This window comes from Caretta caretta, chromosome 6, assembly GCF_965140235.1.
Source record: "Caretta caretta isolate rCarCar2 chromosome 6, rCarCar1.hap1, whole genome shotgun sequence".
Classification (NCBI taxonomy): domain Eukaryota; kingdom Metazoa; phylum Chordata; order Testudines; family Cheloniidae; genus Caretta; species Caretta caretta.
The window spans coordinates 22,287,521-22,309,156 of NC_134211.1; the positions used below are offsets into that span (position 1 = coordinate 22,287,521).

The following is a 21,636-nucleotide window of genomic DNA, read 5'->3' on the forward strand; positions in this document are numbered from 1 at the left end:
CACCAGGTGAGGATGGAGTCGTAGGTTTAGTTGGCTCTTTTCCTGCAAAGGAAGAGTGGCAAGAAAAGGAAAATGGTTGAATCCCGGGAAGGTGACTAAACGAAGTAGGCCTTCCTAAACCATCAATCTCTGCAATTATATTGGCCTAAGTGGAAAATGCTCCTTGGCAGTGAGTACCACAGCAAGGAGATGTGGCTGTGCCTCCTGTGGAGGTGATTGGGCTTCCTTGCTCTCCCAGATGGGAGTGACTGCTGGGCACTGTGGAAGAGGACCTTTGCCAATTAGTCTAAACAGAGAAATGTCAGAAGGAGCTGGGTGGGGGGCGAGGGGGGAATGGGGAGCAGAGAGGAAGGCCAATGAAGAAAAATGTTCCCTGGCCTTTCGACATCTCCGAACCAAAGAGTAACGCTTTGGTTATGTTTGGCTGACGAAGCCTATGTGGTGGAAAAGCGAGTTATTATTCCAGTAATTGCCCAGGTACAGAAGGAAATCAATGACTAAAATGTACCTCTTGGTGTTGGCCTCGTTGGGGACGTAGTTGAGGTTGTTGTTGGAGAAACTGTCGTCAGCGTAGTTGTTTTTACGGTGCTTGGGCTGGTGGTCTCAGATGCGGTGCTCTCCGGTGAAGTAGTGGTCGGGGCCATCGTCGTTGTCAGAGTGACGGTTGTGAGTGGAGTCGGTGTGGTGGTTGTGGTGGGTGTGGTAAAGGTAGTGGAAATGGTCGGGGTTGACTTTGACGTTGTGCTCTCCGGTGAGCTAGTGGACAAGGTAGTCGTGGTGAGAGTGTGGGTTGTGGGTGTAGCTGGTGTGGCGGTTGTAGTGGTTTCGGTAGAGTGGGTGGGAGGCGTAGTCGTTGTCAGAGTTGTGCTTCTTCGACTTGTTTTTGGTGAGGAGGTTGGGCTGGACTCTGTTGACGCCGTGGTTTTGGACGTTGTAGAGACAGATGTGGTTGGTGTTGTTTTCCTGGTACTTCTTGGTGTTGGGGTTTCTACCATCTTAGTTACTGTGCAGGAGAAATGTGAATCGAGATGGTGACGTTGACAAGAAAACGGTAGATTGCAGAGGAAGAGTTTACCATGACTAAATAATTGTAACATAAGAAACAGGGGGTTTTGATGAGGTCACCTTTGTGCTAGGTTAATAGCAATTTTTTTTGGAAACAATTGAGAAGTGGCCCTCTCTCATCCTTATACTGTACTCCTGTACTCCTTCTGGCACATGGGATAGAAAATGTCCTTTTAACTGCTCCCCAGTACTGCTCTGAGATCAGTGAAAGCCTGTACCATTGACTCCTGTTCTGGCCAGGGGATGTCCATTGAGTCCAGTAGTGATGATGTCAGCACCAGCTCAGACTGTCTCCACACTGGTGGCATATCAGGTGGCTTCAGACCTGTTTTGCCTCTCGCTCTCTGACTCTCTACTAGTTCAGCAGTTTTCCAGTCCTGTAGTTTCTACCACTTTGCTCTACATTGTGCCTTTGGCACCTTCAAGCTATATCACAGAGCTGCCGGGGTCATTGGCATTGCAGCTCATACCACTCCCAATGGAATTGAGGCTGACACCAAGCTTGGCACCAAAGTTCCCCTCAACGCTCGTGCATCCTTTGACACAGTCACTGCCCTGGCAGCAGATCCTGTCATTGAGCTTGGTACCATTGTTGACCTCAGTGCCAACACCTCCTCCAGTGCTGGGTGGAAGTTTGTCTTGCTCAGTTCCACTGGTGCCAACTCCCTGTTCCTCTTTGGCACTGATGCTGCCCCCCCCTTTTGGACTTTGGATGAGTCCAATTGTTTGTTTGCTTCATCAGGAATGGCTCTCCTGTTGTCAACAGGGACTCTTCAGGACTCCTTGAAATCCAGGGGTTGTCCTCCCCTTCTTCCTCACCCCTTAGGCACCAGAGACCATCTCTGGATCACCATCGGTACCGAGATTGGTGTTGTTCCTGCAGTCAAGACAGGGCTCTTGTCCCTGTGCCCATTGATCACGCATGCCATATTTGTTTGCCCAGTGGCCTCCTTGGGATGGTCGTTGGTCTTTGAGGTCCCATTTGTTGACCTACTCCACAGCAAGATCACCAGTCCCATTGGTGTCTCCTGTTCCTGAACCATTGCAGCTAGAAGTAACCACTGAACCTGTCCCCTCTGGGCCTTCAGGGTTATCCGACTGGTTCCTGTTGTTCAAGAACAGGATCCATTGTTGGCACAGCAAATCACTTCTTCGTCCTCCCCAGATGACTCTACTGTGCCAGGCTTCTCCTCTTCCTTTATGCCTGAGGTCTTAAAGGCATATCAGGACTTCCTGAGGCATATGCCCGCTACCTTAGGCATCCAGGCTGAATTTCTGCAGGCCCTCTGGAATACTCCCATGTCATTGCCTCCCACAGCAAAACATGCAGGGAAGTGGTACCCCATCCTCATGCAGGGTTTTGAGGGTTTCTACTCCCACCTGGCCCCTAACTCTTGTGGCAATTGCTGAAAATGACAGGACACAACGGGGAAGGTATAAACCTATGCCTAAGGGCAAGAAGTCCAAAATGATGGTCTTGATGGGTCTACTATTTCCTGCAGATGTGTATCATGAGCCAGCAGGCATTGCTCTCTAAATACAACTTTGTTAATTGGGTGGCCATGTCTAAGTTTGAGAACAAGTTGCCAGAATCCTCCAGGGTCGAGTTTAAGGCATTCATTTCAGTGGGCTTTACTGTAGCCTAGACTTTGTTACAGTCATCCACGGACGTGGCAGATGCCTCGGGCAAAATTACGGCACCAGATGTGACCGTGAGGAGGGCCTCATAGCTGCAGAATTCAGACATTTCACCTGATGTACAGCAGGTCACTGAGGAATTACCTTTTGATGATTGGGTTTTGTTTTCGGAAAAGACCAATGAAACCTTGCAGTCTTTTAAGAATTCCCAAGCTACTTTGGGTTCCTTGGGAGTTTATATTCCACCGGTACAGAGATACCACTATAGCAGTCAGCAGCGACACCAGCAATACTGCTCACAGTATTTCTTCGGGTGGTCCTCCTTTCCTGTAAGACAGTGGGACTGCCCCAGGAAGCGGCATAGATCTCAGAAATGAAGGACATCTGGTTCAGGATTGGGCTAGCTGGCTCTTCCTTCCTCAGCATCCAGGAAGTGGCCATTTCGATTTGTGTCCAAGACAGCAATCCAATGATGGTCTCTCTCCATCTCCATTCCCCCTGTTCAGGAACAGGCTGGCTTGTTTTTACGATGTTTGCAAATCAATTACCACAGACAGCTTATTTGGGATAAGCTTATTTCCACATAGCAATTCTCCTAAGCCACAGGAGGTTTTTCATGGCAGACCAGCACTATCAGTCCACCATGATCCCTTTTAGTCTGTCTTTGGCTCCCTGGGTTTTTACCAAATGCATGATTGTAGTGACACTGTACCTCAGGAAGAGGAGAATTCATATCTTCCAGTATCTGGATGATTGGCTACTGAGGGGCAAGTTCAGAGAGGCTGTTCTCTCTCATATTCAGTTCATGCTACGCTTACTTGACTGTTTAGGTCTCATCCTAAACAGCAGAAAATAAACACTGGTCCCAACTTAAAAATTCAGGTATATTGGGACTCTGATAGTTGAAAGTGTTTCTGCTGACTGAATGATTCCACATGATTCACCACCTATGTTTGGAACTGCACTCTCAACAGCTCAAGTATGCGTGAATATGCTAGGCCATAGGGTAGTCCAATTTGCTAGATTGCACCTTTGTCTTCTTCAAACATGGCTGAATTCGATCTATCCTCTGACTTGTCATCCCTTGGACAGACTGGTATGACTTCCTCTGCTGATCCTGGACTCCTTACAGTAGTGGACCATTCAGGACAATGTTTGCCAGGGCATTTCCTTTGGTTAGTGCCCATTGACCACAACTATTGTGACTGATGCCTCCTTAGTATGTTGGGGAGTGCATCTGGGGTAGCCGAAATTTCAAGCCCTGTGGTTGAAACAGGAAGCTTCTTTGCATATCAGCAACCTGTAGCTCTATGCCACCTACAGTGTCTGAGTGTCACAGGCCCTTCGAGACCATATCAGTGACTTAATGGTGCACATCCTTACTAACAATACCACTGTGATGTATTATGTGAACAGATAGGTGAGAACACATTCCAGTGTGCTGTGTCAGGAGGCAATCAGACTCTGGAAGTTTTGCATCAGAAATAACATTACCCCCCCCATGGTCAATCATTTACCTAGGATCCAGAATCAGCTGGCAGATCACCTCAGCAGAAATCTCTCCCTAAGTCACGAGTGGTCTCTGAAGCCTAGTGTCCTGCAGTCTGTCTTTGGGGTTTTGGACAGTGTGACAATAGGCCTGTTTACCATGAGAAGCAACAAGAAATGCTGTCTGTTTTTCTCTCGGGGAGTAGGGGGGGGGTCTCAGTCCAGGGTCCCTGACCAATGCTTTTCATTTGAGCTGGGAATTGACACTCCTATATGCTTTTCCTCCAATTCTGATCATCCCACAGGTCATTCTCAAGCTGAAATTGGATTGTGCCAGGCTCATTCTCATGGCTCCAGCATGGCAGAGACAGTATTGGTTCTCCAACTTCCTTGCATTATTGTTAGGCCTCACATATTTCTTCTTCTTCATCCTGACCTCCTCACTCAGCATCATGCTTAGATTTTGCATCCCGTGCTCAGCTCCGTGCGTCTCATGGTGTGGATGCTGTGTGGTTAGATTAGGAGAAGAAACGGTGTTCAGAGTTGGTCTGGCAAATCTTGCTTAATAGTAGAAAGCCTCAACCAAAATGCCCTATTTGGCCAAATGGAAGCAGTTCTCCATGTGGTCATTATCCCAGGGAATTCACCCAAAGATGCCTTGTATTCAGGACATCTTGGAGTAACTGGTACATCTCCAGTCTTCTGGTCTTCCATTTAGTTCATTGAGAGTGCACCTGGTGGTTATTTCAGTGTTTCATCCACCCATCCATGGGAAGTCGGTATTTTCAAACTCAATGGTAGTTAGGTTCTTGAAAGAAGTCACTCATCTCCAACCTCCAGTGAAAGCACCAGTTCCTTTGTCAGATCTTAACGTTGTCTTAGTTGCTCTTATGAGACCTCTGTTTGAGCCTCTGGCAACTTTTCCGTTCTCCCTTTTGAGTCAAAAAACTGCTTTTCTTGTGACGATAACATCTGCAAGGAAAGTATGTGAGTTGCTGACTTTGATAGCAGAGTCTCCTTACATGCAGTTTTCCAAAGACAAAGAAAACCTGTGGCCACAACCTAAGTTTTTATCTGAAGTGTTTTCTCAGTTTCATTTGGACCAAGTTATATATCAACCTATATTCTTCCCTGAGCCACATTCAACCCCGAATGAGCAGTGTCTTTACATGTTGGAGGTCAGGTGATGCTTGGCTTTTTACTTGGATAGAACTAAACCTTTCCGGTTTTCATTTTGTCTGTTTGTTATGGACCAAATGAAGGGGTAAGCAGTCTCTTCACAGATGAACTCCAGGTGGATAATTTCCTGTATCATGAGAGCGTATGGAGTAGCTCAGACTGTGCCTCCTCAAAGGGAGTGAGCTTATTCCAGGAGGGCCTTGACAATGTCAACAGCATTTCTAAGTGACATTCCTATATTTGACATTTTCAGGGCTGCCACTTGGTCCTTTGTACGTATGTTTCCAAACCACTATGCTGTTGCTACTGCATCCAGTTCAGATGAAAACTTTGGGAAGACAATCCTGCAGTGCTTGTTTAAATAGACTCCAAGCCCCACCTCCTGTGAGTACTACTTGTGAGTCACCTACATGGAATACATGGCTGCATCCACTCAAAGAAGAAAAAAAGGTTATTTAACTGTATTATAACAGTTCTTCGAGATGCGATGCAGATGTGTATTCCACAACCCTCTCTGTGTTCCCCACTGCACTGGGGTCTGTACTCCTGATATTCGGTGCAAAGAAAGTTAGGAGAGTGAGGAAGGTGCTGCCCTTATATAGCCAGGGGACCGACTAGGGCCACAAGGTGCAAGTGCTGCCAATATAGATACTGCTAGGCAAATATCTCTAGTTTCTGTGTTCTGGGTGCATGCACACCCACATGGAATACACGTCTGCATCACCTCTCGAAGAACAATAGTTACAATACAGGTAAATAACCATTTTTTAGAAGCTAAATTCCCTTAAGATGCTATCTGCATTGCTCATGTCCAAGTCTGGTACAGATCACGACTTTCTCTGCAGTCGCAGCTCTTGCAAGTTGAGGATGCTCCTACTTTTAGTCTTTATTTTAGGGCATGACAAACTGATATTAGAGTTCTCTGCTGTTCATAATAAAATTTCACTCTCATGGCATTTGTATAACAAACACAACATTAATTGTTAATATCTTCAGTGCTATTTGAATAGGTAAGATTTTCAGTTCTCTAGGCATAAATGATTTATATTGCAAAAATCTAAGGATGGGGAATAACTTTTTTATTTTTAAAAAAGCACAGTATTGAGTGTACAATTTGTATAACAGGATGGGAATTAAGTCTAGGTAAAATTGGTGGAGCTTCCTCTGTCTTTCATAAGCTCAGTCTTTCTTGAATATGGATTAAATTTCATAGTGACACAAAACCCCATATTCTTCACACTTTTAAATGTTTCCATTATGCAGCCTACGCAAGTTTTTCTTAACAATGTACTTTTTTTTAAACATGCAGACAATTCGATAAATGTAATTTATTAGAAACAATGGCAGTAATGAGAAAAAAAATGAAACAACGTACCGGTTGTTGAGATGACTGTAGGGGTGATTGGTGTTTCTGAGGTTGGTGATATGGTTGTTTTGGTGGTGGTTATTGGTGTAGTAATCTCAGTTAATGTTACGATTGGGGTAGTTGACAGTGTTGTCTTTTTCGTAATAGTGGTTACTGGTATGGAGTGAGTAGTGGATTTGATTGTGATAGGTGTTGTTTTTATGGTTACTTTTGTAGTAGATAGGGTGGTTGGTGTAGTGCTTAAAATAGTGTGCATGGTGAACCCTGTGGATGGAGTGGCTGTTGGTGATATGGTAGTAGTTGGTGTTTCAACTGTAGTAGTGCTTCTTGGTGTTTTAGTTTGTACCGTTGTCGTTACTACAAAAGAAAATAATACAAATGTGGATATTGAGCACAAGAAATAATTTTTAGTAATGAATTTCTATGAATACATGTCATATGAATAGAAAAATGATTTGAGGAAGAAGCAATATTACAAATATCTTTTATTATACATATACAATTTGACATAATTTAACTACTCTCCCCTTCTCTGTCACTTAATAATGTACTGACAAATGACCAGAGTAGGAAGATGTCACAAAAACTTTATTCATTTTTTCTTTCTTCAATATACTTTTAAGTTATTTCAGCAGTCTTAAATAATACTGACTAAGAGCTATGGAAATTAGTCTATTATCCTCTGAATTTTACAGTGTGGACAGTTGGCACTGTAATCTTTTCCACACTGCCCTTCCATTGGCCTTGATTTTACATAGACATACACTTGTTTTGCGTTCCAGTGACATCATAGGAATTCCACGCAAGTGCAAGGGTCAGCAACTTTAGATCTCTTTAACATATTGGACAAGTATGTCTTGACTGTTATGTAGAATGAGCACTTCTAAGATTGAGAGACTGTTTGATCTCCAGGCCTGATCAGTCATTAGTCTCTGAAGACTACCAATTAGTCACAATTGTGATGCATACACCTCTCCACTAAGAACTGGGCTGAGACTACTGATTAATTTCATATAGAAGCAGGCCAAGTCAGGTGATAATTGTCTTTTGTCAATCTCAGCTTGTCCTGAATTTTAACCAGTAGAGATATCTCATTGCTAATATCTTGAAGCATTCAGTAATCACAATCCCGCTATAACTTCCTTCTGAATTTAAGACAAAACATTCAAGAGAGTTTTGTGTAATGCCAGGATACATATCATTATTGCATCTTAAGCATTTCAGAGGAAAGTGAAATAATCTTACAAGGACAAAAAAGTGCTTACTATTGAAAATGAGAAGTCAATAAATATAGATATCTGGAAGATAATATCTGACTATTATATCACATATTATTTCCACTGACTACAGAACTAACCTGTTGAAGGTGTAGAGGTTTCAGGGGTCGTCCTGATGGGCTCATGCGGTCCTGTTGTGTAAACATAGAAGAAAGGTTTTAATATGTGAATGAAAACAAATTAAGAAGCTATTCCAAAGGGGAGAGTTTACAGAATGAGTGAAAATGAAAGAATTGCAACAGTCAGCAAGACGTCCCTGAAAATGCTCAATTCTTATACATTTAATTGCAAATCTTTATTTCGGTAGAAATAAACAATATTGAGGAAATCAGTACTTTGTTTGAATGACCATGCTTTTGCTATCTTTGTCACTATATTCATGTTTAAGGATAGCTTTATTTCTCAGGAAAATGTACATATGGATTTTCTGCAGATGGTATAGCCCCAATAACTAGGAGCCTGGAATGAAGGTTGTTATTGTATAACATGGAAATTACCCTGGATCCAACATCTGGATGCAGATCCGAATTTTGCAGCTTTGAGCCTATCTGTAATATTATCTACCTATCTATGTTTTTATAAGATTCCCCATCACTGTGATACAGGGGCACCACTTAGTGGTAAAGATTTCAAAAGTAATAAAAAGCAGGCATGTTCGAAAAAGGAACTTGTTAGATAAAGTCTAGGAACTGCATTCTGTCCAGTGCCAGAACTCCACTCACTGTGGGAAAGGTGTCAGGAAGCCAGTTATTTTCAGGAGCACTGAGATGTTTATAAAATGCTCAAGCTTAGAATGAGGGTAACCTTTCATCACAACTATTAAAAGCATCGTGAGCATTCCAACTACGATTGAATTTACAATGCCTCAGAGCCTGGCGTTTTTTAGTTGCCTGTTTTCCTTTAACCATCTGATGACGAGTTCGCAGTAGAGCAACACAATTATTACCAGTGCTTGGATGAGCAGTCATCATTAATCGATAGCTCTTAAGAACAAACTCCTCCTTCAAAGGATTCAGTTTATTCAATTTGTAATGCTTCCAGCTTTTGCAGAGAAAGAGCGTGACTGTATAAATCTCTACTTACTGCAAGGCTTGCACTGTCTCTCCTCGTGATCAAAGTATTCATTATGCGAGCAGTTGTAACAGCCTGGAGATTGGGGAGAGAAGTACATTATTCAGTCCTCAGATAATAGCAGTTTTCTATAACCTTTCTTCCTAAACATGTAGGTACTAATATAATAATACGAAGTTAACAGAAAATGAACATGTATTGACCACAAGCTGTGTCTGTCATTTAACCAGTGGCATCTCCAAATTCCTTAAGGCAATTTCCCTTGATATGGTAGGAATTAGAAGCTTCACATTCAAGACAGGCTGAGCTCATTCAAGCACTCAGTGTACTATGGATTCTATGTCAATTACTTATTCATTGTGATATTAGTAAGAGAAGGTGAAGATGAACATACTACAAAGTAAGACTCTGTAACCACTGCTCCAAAAATTATGCTAATGAAAACATCATTGCCTTAACCACTGGTTAATACAGTAAAAATAACTATTGTGTTATTATTTTCAGCTTTATAAAGTTATTGTGACGGATACTGCAACCACATGCAATATCTTTGGGCACCATATTGTACTAAATTAATGAATGGTTTATATAACACTATAGGCCATGCATTGTATGCAACTCCAGGTGGGGAGGTTACCACAGCTCCTCCAGGAACCAAAACCAGTGAGGTGTGATTAAGGTGAGTCACTCAGGTTGTAAACACCTCTGGAGAGGTGTCACACCCAAGTGAGCTTGCATATACTTGTTCAAACTGGGTTTTCCAGAGACCACCAGACAAAGAATGGACTTCTGGTATAAAATGTCTGAGTTTAAACTAACACAGGGCCTTCTTCTGATTCAGCAAATGGCCAGGACCCTTGTGGAAGAGTTGGAAGAACTTTGGCTTACTAGGACCCTATAAGGCTGATGGGTGACCTCTGAGAAGTTTTTAGCATGCATACAGGAACTTTTATTGTTTGTATGTGTTTGTTTTTGTGAACCTTAGTGGTAACTGGTATACACTGCTGTAGCCCCTGGAGAAAGGTTAATCACAGGTACTGGACCCGGGTCCAACCTGCTGGGGAAATCACAGTGAAGTGGAGAGGGACTGCAAGCCTAAACCCCCAGTCTGGAGGGAGAGAGGCATGGATCACTGCCTGAGAAGCGTGACGGCTAGGAGCTTGAAACCATAAGTGGGTGTCCTCGAGGAAGACCTAGGGTGGGAGGGTGGTCAAAAGTGCAGCTAACCCAGAAACTGTGAAATCATTACCTTCAATGTTGACATATTTGTAGTTTTGTTGCGGGCAATTACAAGGTCGGTAATGCCAGGTGCAATTTTGTTCATCCCAGTAATTGTAGCTGTAGGTGCCCTCACTGCCTGACTTTTGGTGTGTGTTGTAGTAGTCACAATAGACAGCTGAAAAAAGCAAAAACAGAATAAAAGGTTGAATTTTTCAATTTATGGAATGTAATTCCTCAAAGGATTCAGAATAGGAAGAAGAAAGCGACTCAGCAGTACTTGGTGACTCGATGTGAGCCCTCCATCCTCCGCTGTGGGTGAACTGATTTGAATCTGTGTTCCAGTGAGGTGTGAGTTAATTTCCTCCTTTCATAAGAAAAGGGGCAGACACAGGCATTTAGATATTTGTCATGTATAATATATTGATGTGTTAAATGGAAGCTATCAAGAACTGTAGCTTTAAAGGTTTGTTTATAATACCCTGTGAAGCCTGTGCATAACATTTTTTCTATATAGCAACCATTGATCATTTTTCCCTGCTTTATGGAGCCCCAGCCAACATAGCTTTCTCTGTTATTTCCTTGCAATCCGCACAAAGATGATTTCATCACAACTATGAGAACAGGTTTTGTTTGTTTATTTGTTTTACAATATGGTGTTCCCTCTACTGGCTAGTTGGCTGTCAGTTCTGCAGGAGCAACAGTTGCAAGATTGCAAGATTATTATTTGTGACTGCTAGATTTTTCTCCCTCATTTCTCCATGACACGGTAATGCATTTCTGGTGAGGTTAATGCTGACGAAATGTGCAAAGTTATGAGCACTAGAGGATGAAGTCATCCATTTATCGAGAGCGCAGATACAACATGGGAAATAGCTGCACAAGCAATCCCCCCATGCTGCCCCATCAATGCACCTTAACCCTATAATAATAATGTGTTCCTTTACCGTGGGTCAAAGTGTAGAATGAACTGAAAACAATAAATATTGTAATAAAAATCGTGTGTTGGTTTTTAAAGGTGTTCAAGAAACTTACGACAGAACTCTGGGGCTCTCCAGTCAATGCAGACACCCACATCTAAGCATGCCTTGGCATACACTGCAATGGCATCACACATGCATTCACAGTCTCCTCCAGTGTCACACCCACAGGAGTCTCGGACACAGGCATCATAATAAGGCATACGGTATACCTTGGGTTGAGAGAGAAGGAATACGTTAGTTAACCAGAATTCTCTTGTACCTGTGCATTGGTCAATAAAGTTTCTTTCCTGTTTCTAGCTGGGCTAAACTACAGATGTTAGCTCAGGGTAAAGGGAGAACATTCAGAACACAATCTGCTCTGCTAAGTGAGAGTATGAATTATTCCTGTCGTTGTTGAGCAGTAAAATAAGCACAGCAATAACACAATTCCAATTCAAACTGTTATCTTTAGGCACTTAGGCACTGCAAAATATCAATAGAAAATTATGACATTTTGAAGGATATCTCTAGATCCATATGTGTACTTCAACAGCTATATAGTTTCCATGTGATTAGGCAGCAAAACACATCAGCTCAAATAGAGGCACCTATGTTCAGCAGTTTCATACCCTGCACGGACACACATGAACACTGTTCACATTTCTCACTTGAGCTCACTTCTTGAAGACCATTTACAAACAGGAGGTACAAAATATTAAAGTGAAGCAGGTGCAAGAATACATTTCATGCATGTGGCATTAATGCATCCCGGGGAGGAGGAAGGTACATATTGAAGTGTGAGGGGATCATCCTTTGGAATACTGTAGACTATGTGTAAAGAAGGTCAAAAACTTGCTTACCTTACTGTGACATGGAGCAAAGACCTGGCTGTTGATGATGGAACACTTCCTCTCTGCCCAAGCTTTCCGATAAGGGTTCTTGCTACAGGGATCAACTACAAAGAACACGTCCCCACACATAGGATTTTCCTTCCAAGAATTTACAAACTCCAGTTCATTTGCTGCCACGTATTTGCTTCGGGTTTCAAAGTCATCTCTCATGTTCCCATTGTAATTCCCACACAAACCGCAGAGGTGATCCTAGATGAAGAAACGAAAGCATTAATATTAGGTTGCCCCTTATTTGCTAATTACAACCAATTGTCTGAATTCTCTTTCTGTTATCTGCACTACTTCCTGTTTCTGATCCATGATTGCAATCTGTAAATACTGTGCCACATACTGTTAGTTTTTTGTTTGTACAGCCTTTCTCATTAAATGAACAATGTAAGGAAACAGTGGAGTTCTTCCTCAATAGTGTTCACACACAGAGATATAATTTGCACCTTTATGAGGTCAAAATAAATTCAGATGCCCTGTACAAATTTCCCTGCCCTTCTGGAGGATGAAAGGATGTGTTGTCATTTGGACAACACATGAGCTATCAGCCCAAAGATTCATGTTGTTGTGAAGTTGGTTAAGCAGCTAATAAGCAGCATCCAGTGAAGATCTCTGCTGCTCCAGGAGGGATGGGATTTATGAGAGGCCTTCCTAGGAGACCCCTGCTGCTGTAGAAAGTTGTTAAAATTGCCATCTCATGTGCAGTTTGATTTGAATGTGGGGGTAAATGTATTTAACTAAGGAAGTTAAGGAAAGTTTATTAGGAAGTTACTCTGAATTACCTGTGCTTCTCTGAAGATCTTGATGAAAATATTCATGTGCTTGTTCCAGATAAGAGTCATGTTGTATTTTCCTGGGATAATGATATCGAACATCAGGTGAAGGGCATTCTTTTTCACGTGGAATTGTGTCAGAGGATTGTCCCCATATACAAGGTAGGTTCCCTCTGCCAGTATAAGTGTCATATTCTGAAAGCAAATTGGCCTGTAAGTTATAATATATCTCTCAGTATGTCCCTTTCTGTCTTCATAACATTACCAGGAATCACTAAAGGGTGCTGCTACAGATTGTCATTTCTCTGTTTTTCTGAACTGATTGATTGTGGTTAGATCTTGGAGAAATAGTTATTGTCAGCTGAGTCACAGTCCTTAGACGATGAGCATCTCTGCCTGAAGTCTGGTCTACACTACAGACCTATAGCAGTATAACCCTGAGCGATGTAGTTGTACTGACCTAACCCCCCATGTAGACAGCACTAAGTCAGTGAGACAGCTTCTCCCCTAGACAGAGCTACCACCTCTCAGGGAGGTGGATTATCTGCGCTGATGGGAAAGCTCTCTCCTGGGTGTAGAGCATCTTAATTAAAGCACCAGAGCAGTGCAGCTGTGCCAATGCAGTGTTTTAAGTGTAGACGTGCCCAGAGTGTGTCTCAACATAATTTCTTGAGGTGTAGATGTAGCCTATGTTATGCTTATGTAAGAAAGCAAAGCAGTGCATGATGCCAAAACATTATTCTCTTCTTCCATCTGCAACAATCCCACGCAAAGGTAAAACCTAGCCTGCCCCCGGCTTCCTGGATTTGTTCTATGAATATGCAAGTTTTGATGAACATGAAACAAACCCACCAAGTTTAATGGTGAGTGTAGGGTGCAACAGCACTTCGTAATGGATTGTTTTGTTGTATATAACACTGCCATCACACTTATTTTATCTGTGTGCAGCAGGCTGAAGCACAGAGTTTTATTTCCATGATTTAAAATGAGTAGATGCAAAGTTACATAGAGAGATGGTAACTAATATTCAGTTGATCAGTTTTACCTTTCATGTACGCTTGTACTTTTACATCTTTCCTGGTGCACAATAACAGTTGCTTTTGGACCAATAACAGTGTTCCTCTGGAGCAAGTATTTAGGAGTTATGTGCAAAAGAAGCTACTAGCTTCTTCAGTAAAGCATTGGCTTTTTGCCTTTGCTATTGCTAATTAACCAGGTGGCAAGTGTGTACTGTATTAATGATAGTTCCCTGGTCAAAACTTCAACAGTCTGTGGTCCACATTTGGTTTGCTATTGAAGCATGACTCTGAGATAATCTGATATTGATGCACTTTTGGTTCCCTCAGGACTAAGAACCACAAACTTACAAGGGAGGATGGAAGTTCTTAGGTTACAGAGAAAATAAGAATAATCACTTTTTCTAGTTAATGTCTGCACCAACAGTGAGCAAGTAGAGGAACTAGAGGCATTTGGAGCCAAAGCCCACTAGCTGAATTAGAGGGATTTTTTAGGATTCATATCCTGACCATGATGAGTCTTCTTTAATTTCACACAACTGCCTTCTTGGCTTCAGCGTGTGGCTCAGGCAACATGGTTGATACTCTTCCATGGCAGGATTCTCCAGTATGAGGGTAAAATCCAAGGCTTTACTCTCATGGCTTTTAGACAGGCCACAACTTCGGGGAGTGAAAGACTGAGATAGGGATTTCAAACTGAGACGATATGTTACACCCTGCTCCAAAGCTCTAGGTTGCCAAGTAGACTGCCCTATAAGACTTGACTGTGGACTCCTACACTGATATGAGGGCCGACCTGGATGGATAAGAGCAGCATGATCTTACCCCAAGGTGGATCTTGATGGACCTGGAGCAGGTGACCCCTGATTTCCCACAGATGACATTCTCGGTCACAATTTTAAAGGTGGAGTGAGAGCTGTTCATACCGCAACCATCCTAAAGGAGAGAAACAGAATTGCGTAACCATTTGAGAGTTCAAAGTAGCAGGGTGAACAAGAAGAATCAATGTGCTGAACTACCACTTCAGGGAGTTTGCCTCTCAGCAAAACAGGCCAGCCTCACACAATGTCCCCATCCACTTTGTAGCATGCTATAATTCCATCTCTGACTAGCTTCAAATCCAGTTATCGGATATCAGTGAAATCATTTCAGTGGAATTTGTATACTTGCATCCCTCAGCTTCTGGGGTATTCAATGGCTTGTGGCAGCTTGGGCATTTTACCCATCTCAGAAACCACATTTTTGCAGGGGGAAAGGAGGGAGTCAGTAGGGTACTGCACCCTTCCATGGTGTTACTCTTAGAAGTTCCAGTGATCAAACTGCTGATTTGGTTGTAAGAATTACAACACTTCACTAACCAATTTATTTGAGCATGAGCTTTCGTGAGCTACAGCTCACTTCATCCGATGAAGTGAGCTGTAGCTCACGAAAGCTCATGCTCAAATAAATTGGTTAGTCTCTAAGGTGCCACAAGTACTCCTTTTCTTTTTGCGAATACAGACTAACACGGCTGTTACTCTGAAACACTTCACTAGAAAACACAGTCTAGCTGGTGCAATATGGCTATGTGGGTAGATCATCCACAGGCACTCAAGCATGTTAGGAAATCTTCTCAGTATCTTTTGTAATTTCATATAAAATGTTGGGATTATATTTGGTTGGTTTGGTTGGTGGTGGTTTTTTTTTTTGGGAGGGGGTTGCGTGTGTGTGTGTGTGTGTGTGTGTATAAAGGGTTTTGAGTTGAGGTCTAGAAATGAGCCCTAAATATGTCAGAGTTCATAAATCAAGCCATTTCTTGGCAATGAGAACACTTAGTACTGATGTTACCGTAGCTAGTATGTATTCGCAGTTGCCATCAAACACAAAGCGCTGTCCATCAAAAGTGGTGACATGTCCTTCTCCATAGAGGGTACATGTTGAGGAGCATCTAGATTTCTGAACACATTTCCATTTGCCTCTTGTACAGGTGCTAGTGGTGAGAAGAAAATTCTTGTTTGGAAGATTTCAAGGGCATGCAGCTTTAACTCATCTCCTCTACATACACCCATTTTGTATATTCTGTATTAACTTCGTTGACTTAGTTTATATATGTAATGCTGTCAAATTATGATTAATATGGGAACTATAACTTCAAATTTCCTGACTTTTGTGAAAATTAATGCATGCTAAAGATGAAACTTTAAATATATTTTTCCATTTAATTTACTTTAAAAAAGAAAACATGAGGTATTACAGGTTACATTGCTTTGCATAAACAGCTCTTCTTATCACTAAAGCAGATGTTGATGTCCCTTTGGTTATTTTAATGAGAAGGTGTGGACAGGGGTACTGGAACAATTTTTATAATGGGGGTGCTGAGAGCCAGTGAACCAAATTGTAAACCCTATATATAATGGAAACCACTTCAAGTCAGGGGGTGCTGCAGCACCTCCCTGCACCCCTAGTTCCAGCACCTATGGGTGTGGAACTAGGAATGGTAGCAACTGCTGATTGAGAATGTAGCTAGAAAAGTAATATTGATGGGTCAGTTGATCTATCTAGAAAAAGGGAGGAGGATTGTGCTTGCACCTTCAATTGTGGTGGAATTATATACATTTCTAGTATGGCTTATAGTTCGAGGGTGCTATTGGACCCCCACTGCTTCTGGATGTGCAGATAGCAGCACTTGTCATTATAGCCTCATCCTTTTTGTGGCTGACCAGCAGACCATGACCTTTTCTCTTAGATATGGACATTGTCCCAATTATCCACGGTTTTATCACTTCTACGCTTTATCACTATGGCAGAATTCCTTTAGCGCTGACCCTCAACTGCTACCTATTCTTCTTCTCCTTGCAACCATGCTGTTGCACTGTATGCTTGTACAGTCTAGACAAATAAATAACTAGCAAAGAGAAAACTTGTGGATTCTTACCAGGTTTTGCATTCGGTGTGGATTTCTTCCCCTTTTTTATAAGAGATGCCACCATATTCACAGGGACACTCATCAGGTGGTACACACATTCCATCTAGATTCTCATATAGCCCATCAGTGCAGACACAGCCTGATTCACACCTAGTGGGTACCTGGGAAAGATCAAGAAATTGCAACATCAGTCATAAAAAATGATGCGTGAAGGAAAGGAACGTAAGGAGAATGGATTGAAACAGTTTGTTTTTATTGACCTATAGCCTTCCTTCAGTTTTGCTTTGCATTATTTATTTGGTGCCAAGAGTCAGCTTATGCTATTACTTAAATCACTTTTACTTGTGCAATTTAATGCCCTGTTATACTAATTTTACTGCAGTTGTAAAATATAGCTAGTGTCTGATGCATAAGCTTTCTGCGGACTTCTTGAAAAAAGTTGTATTTCATGGGTACCAGCTGCTCCAATAAATGAAGAATAATGTATGTTTCTTTCCAGCTCGGAAGTCTCTTACATTATAATTCTGCTAATTGCTCTGTTTCTTTATTTACTAAGAAACTTTTATTACATTATGAAATATATATCGTTATGTATATATATCGATATATACTGTGATTTGTAACTCTTTTCCTGTAATCAGTCAACATTTGGTGAACTTGACATTTTTAAAAAAATGATGTATTTCTTGATATATAATGTTTTATTGTTTGGCATGGAAATATACAGGGCAGTTTATTAAGTAAGTACTGCAATTTTCATGAAGATTCACTGTCTCACTGTTATTTATTAATTCTTATATGGCCTCAATCACAGTGGTATCAGAATACATATCTGAAACGTATTTATCCTCACAACACTTCTGTGACTTAGGCAAGTACTATTGTCCCATTTTACAGATGAGGAACTAAGAAACAGAGATTAAGGGCCAGATTTTTTAAGGTATTTAGGTGCCTTGGGTGATTTTTCAAAACTAATTGATCTTAATGGGTGTTAGGCTCCTAGATGCTTTTGAAAATTCCACTAGGCATCTAAATATCTTTAAAAATCTGGGACAAGGAGACTTGCCCAAGGCTGCATAGGAAGCCTTTTGACAGAGCAAGGAATTGAATGTGGGTCTTCCCAAGTTCCAGGCAACCACTGCTCCACCCTTCCTCTCACAGTGTGTTTCCATCACCGCGATATGATCATAAAGATGTGGAACTCACACATTCAATTCCAGTGGCCAGCATCTGACAGGTAGGGGAACAGGAGGCTCCATATTTGTTCTCTGAATTCTGTGAACATGACACATATTTTTTAGGAGGCTTGCAGTTTTCTAGTGGGAAAAAAAGAGAGAAACAGAAAGTTATGAAAGGATAATTCTGCAACATGGGGAAAATAATGCCTTTGAAGGTGAAAGTAAACTGTAGCCAAATGCATACCTGCAGGGTCCTGAGGTTTGCCAGTGCAACTCAGCTTTCCATTAATACAATAGCTAGAAAAGAAAAGAGTATTTCAGTGTACATCCCTTACTAAATGGGACAATTAAAGCTCAAGTTGTTTTATGGTTTTAATTTTTCCTCTTTGAATGTGTACCCTCCTAAGAAAACAATGTTCAGGCTTTTTGTCAAATGACTTCATCCTTTTCCAAGAGGCAAACATTCCAGCTATGCCTCTTGCACCTCCCAGTTCCTTCAAAATGGAATACAAGTCAACATGCCTCTGCTTACTCTTTGGATTGCAACAATATAACCAGCAATGTCAGTGGTGTATGCAATTTGAGGCAGGGATCATGTTTAAGTGTTGGCAGAGCACCTAGCAGCATAATTGTTATACCTTTTAGTGCTTCTCCAACATTTCCAGGGAAGGCTAGATTTTATGTGCCTAATATTTCCAAAGTAAAAGAGAACCAAATAATTAAAAAAAAAACAAACTTTTGGACCCCACCCTTCTTTTATAAAGAAGCAAAAAAAAAAAAAAGAGGGGGGGGGAAGCAACAGGCCTATTGTAAAAAAAATCTCTGCAGTTCGACAAAACCAAACACATGAACAAATGCCCTCCCTTTGCAGTATGTTCATTTCTTTTAACTCACAAACTTACCAGGTAATGCCACCAATTATAGTTGACTGGTCAGGCAGGATGAACCTCTTATCTTCCAGGTAGCAGTGACACATGGATTTACGCACACATTCACTTCTGTGGTTCAAGTAGGTACCTTTAGGACAGTTGCAGCCATCAATAGGGATGTCAGTAGGATAACATTCCAGGGTTTGGTCGGAAAGTGACAGGCATGTTCTATCACAGGCTTCAGTGTGGTAGCTGAACGTCTGATTGCCAGTACAGGAAATGGCTGTAAAATAAAGACAAGAGTGGGAGTTATGCTTCATTTCCCTGATCTCCCCTCAAAGGGGTGCTGGAGCCAGGGGAAGGTGCTGAATTATATAATGCCAACAGTTTCAGTGTTAACAGCTTTCTCTTGCTTCCCTCTCTCGGAATGTACAGCCAGTCAAAGCATGGCTTGTTATTGAGCTTTGCTGCGAGGAGCAGGAGGGTCTCTGGGAGTAGAGTAGGCTCTGCAGGCCATCCTTGTAAAAACCTCAGGATCTGCAGGATTTCCCCCAGATGGAAAATCAACTGACCCTCCGGGCGATACCAAAGGATGATGACTATGGGGCTGGGTGTGTCGAAGCACTCATAGTTTCATGAGGAGCTTTAGCCATCCTTGTGCTTCTTCCATGGGAGTCGGTGATAAAGCTCAGAGAACATCCTGCTTTTTTGGGTATTTCACATTTACATTCCTTATGAATTCAAACCACTCCTAAAATGCGAATTCTGTAGAATTACCCACAAAAGTGATTTTTTTGTGCCCCAAACTACTCCATGATACTTAATGATATTTCAGCAGCTTAGAGAGAATTTTAGAACTGGAACTGGTCTTAACCCAGGAGAGGACAGCAAAGCCCAGTTTTGTTCCATATCAAACACTGGAATTTTCCAAATGGAAGTATGTTTTTCTGAGTTTTCTAGGTAGCAGCGATGATATACATATATGCATCTGATTACAAACTTTTAAGAGCTAGTTTGGGTCACTTACTGCAGTTGTCTACAGTGTCCCTCCAGTTTTCAAGGATCAGCCCCATTGAAGCACACACTCTTGCATAAGATCCCATGGCAGAACAAATATAAGGAAAGGTCTCCTCATAGTTACAGGCTTGGTAGATGCATCTCTGAAAACAAACACAGAGTATTCTGTTAGGTCAGATGTTTGGAAGTCATCAGCACGCTCAGAAATAAATCATGGAAAATAATGCATTTTATAGATTACACGTAACAATTGAAAATGAACATATCTGTCCGAGTGGCTGATGTAAGTAAAATATACTTAGCACTTATACAGTGCTTTTCATCCTTAGATTTCAAAATGCTCCACAAAGCTGAGTGTAGGTATCATTATCTCTATTTTATAGATAGGAAAACTATGCTCAAAAAGGTTAAGTAACCTTGATGATGTTCATTTGGGGAAGTTTCTTGGAAAATACTCAATCAATTAGCTGTGTGAGAAAAAACCTGTCCTCTCTTTCCTAGTGACTGGGGGGATAGCAGTCTGTGATCATACCAGACCTCGTCTGGCTAGGAGAGAGGAGTTTTTGAATGATTCTTGGTCCTAAGCCCCTCTTGTGCTCTGACACAATGTAGTGCTTCTCACTGCCTCACCTGAAGACCTTAGCAGAAGCTCCTACCTTGTAAAAAGGAGCAGGATTCACCACAGAATGGCATTTCTCAAACACCGTGCCCTTCTTCGTAAGAATGGAGCAATGGGTCTCGGCAGACATTTCTAAATGAGAGAAACAGTCATGGACATTAAGCAATAGAGATGTCAAGAATAAGAGATAAGGAGGTGGCTGTGTCTGTCTTATTTAATTCATTGAGAAGGTAATACTGGTTTTCAGTCACAGAATTGGAAAGTCAGAGACTAAAATCTCAAAGGACTTCAGGATATCAGTTGGAGTATCAATAGGAACTCCTCCAACTTATCAAGGCTACTTCAAACCCATAGTCAGATCTTTAGAGAGAGATCTCATCATAGATTGGCTTATTCAAGAATATTCTAGAAATCTACATCTTCCTATAGATGAAGGAATCAGTGATGTACAGTCCTCTTCTTCTCTCTTAGACCCTTTGTTCCCTTGTGGATGAGCTTATGGTAATCATTCAGAAAGAGGAAGCCAATTAGGGTGATCTGATAGGTCAGGGCATTCGACTTACTGTTCAATTGACTCATAGAGCAAGGATCTGTGTCCCTCTCTGCAGCAGGGTGGCAGTTCCCTGATCTCCAGGAGTCCACGAACAGGCCTGCTGTTCCTTCAATAATATCCATGCTGGTCATGAAGTCGTCTGTAGTGTCTCCATTATAATTGCCACACAACCCTGATCACATGGGGAACACAAGGGCCGAATGAAAAACAAGGAACATTTATACACTAATGATGATATGTCTTTGCTGTATAGTAATAATAAAATGTATCGGTAATTATAACTGAAGTGGTAATGACTACTATAGATTAAATGGGTTAAGCATTTCTGTTATAAAACTGTTTTTCAATCACTCATAACTTTGTCTGTTTCACTTAGTAAGTTAAAATTCACCAAGTCTGTTCATTTCCTTCAGGTGAATTTGTATGGAAAGTTTTTTGGAGAAAAATAATTCAGTTCTTTTTAAAAATAAAAAGAAAGGGAGAAAATACTCAATTCCAACTGAAAAAAGTTATTGTGACTTTTTTTGAATGGCTCTAACATCA

The 21,636-nt window shown here is 41.6% G+C and overlaps 1 protein-coding gene across 1 annotated transcript in view; it reads right to left on the reverse strand.

Moving 5' to 3' along the window:
- Positions 1-1,880: 1,880 nt before the first annotated feature.
- Positions 1,881-21,636, reverse strand: part of MUC6 (mucin 6, oligomeric mucus/gel-forming) — a 124,097-nt gene continuing 104,341 nt past the window's right edge. Inside the window, exons 16-32 of the mRNA XM_048853131.2 lie at positions 21,104-21,265; positions 20,578-20,672; positions 19,932-20,064; positions 18,938-19,187; positions 18,280-18,332; positions 18,064-18,173; positions 16,867-17,018; positions 15,780-15,921; positions 14,778-14,888; positions 12,946-13,131; positions 12,125-12,364; positions 11,338-11,494; positions 10,334-10,480; positions 9,097-9,159; positions 8,094-8,144; positions 6,746-7,093; positions 1,881-2,170 (exon numbers count right to left, since the gene is read on the reverse strand). Of these exons, the coding sequence (XP_048709088.2) occupies positions 1,881-2,170; positions 6,746-7,093; positions 8,094-8,144; positions 9,097-9,159; positions 10,334-10,480; positions 11,338-11,494; positions 12,125-12,364; positions 12,946-13,131; positions 14,778-14,888; positions 15,780-15,921; positions 16,867-17,018; positions 18,064-18,173; positions 18,280-18,332; positions 18,938-19,187; positions 19,932-20,064; positions 20,578-20,672; positions 21,104-21,265 (2,690 nt within the window). The remainder of the gene's footprint in view (positions 2,171-6,745; positions 7,094-8,093; positions 8,145-9,096; positions 9,160-10,333; positions 10,481-11,337; positions 11,495-12,124; positions 12,365-12,945; positions 13,132-14,777; positions 14,889-15,779; positions 15,922-16,866; positions 17,019-18,063; positions 18,174-18,279; positions 18,333-18,937; positions 19,188-19,931; positions 20,065-20,577; positions 20,673-21,103; positions 21,266-21,636) is intronic.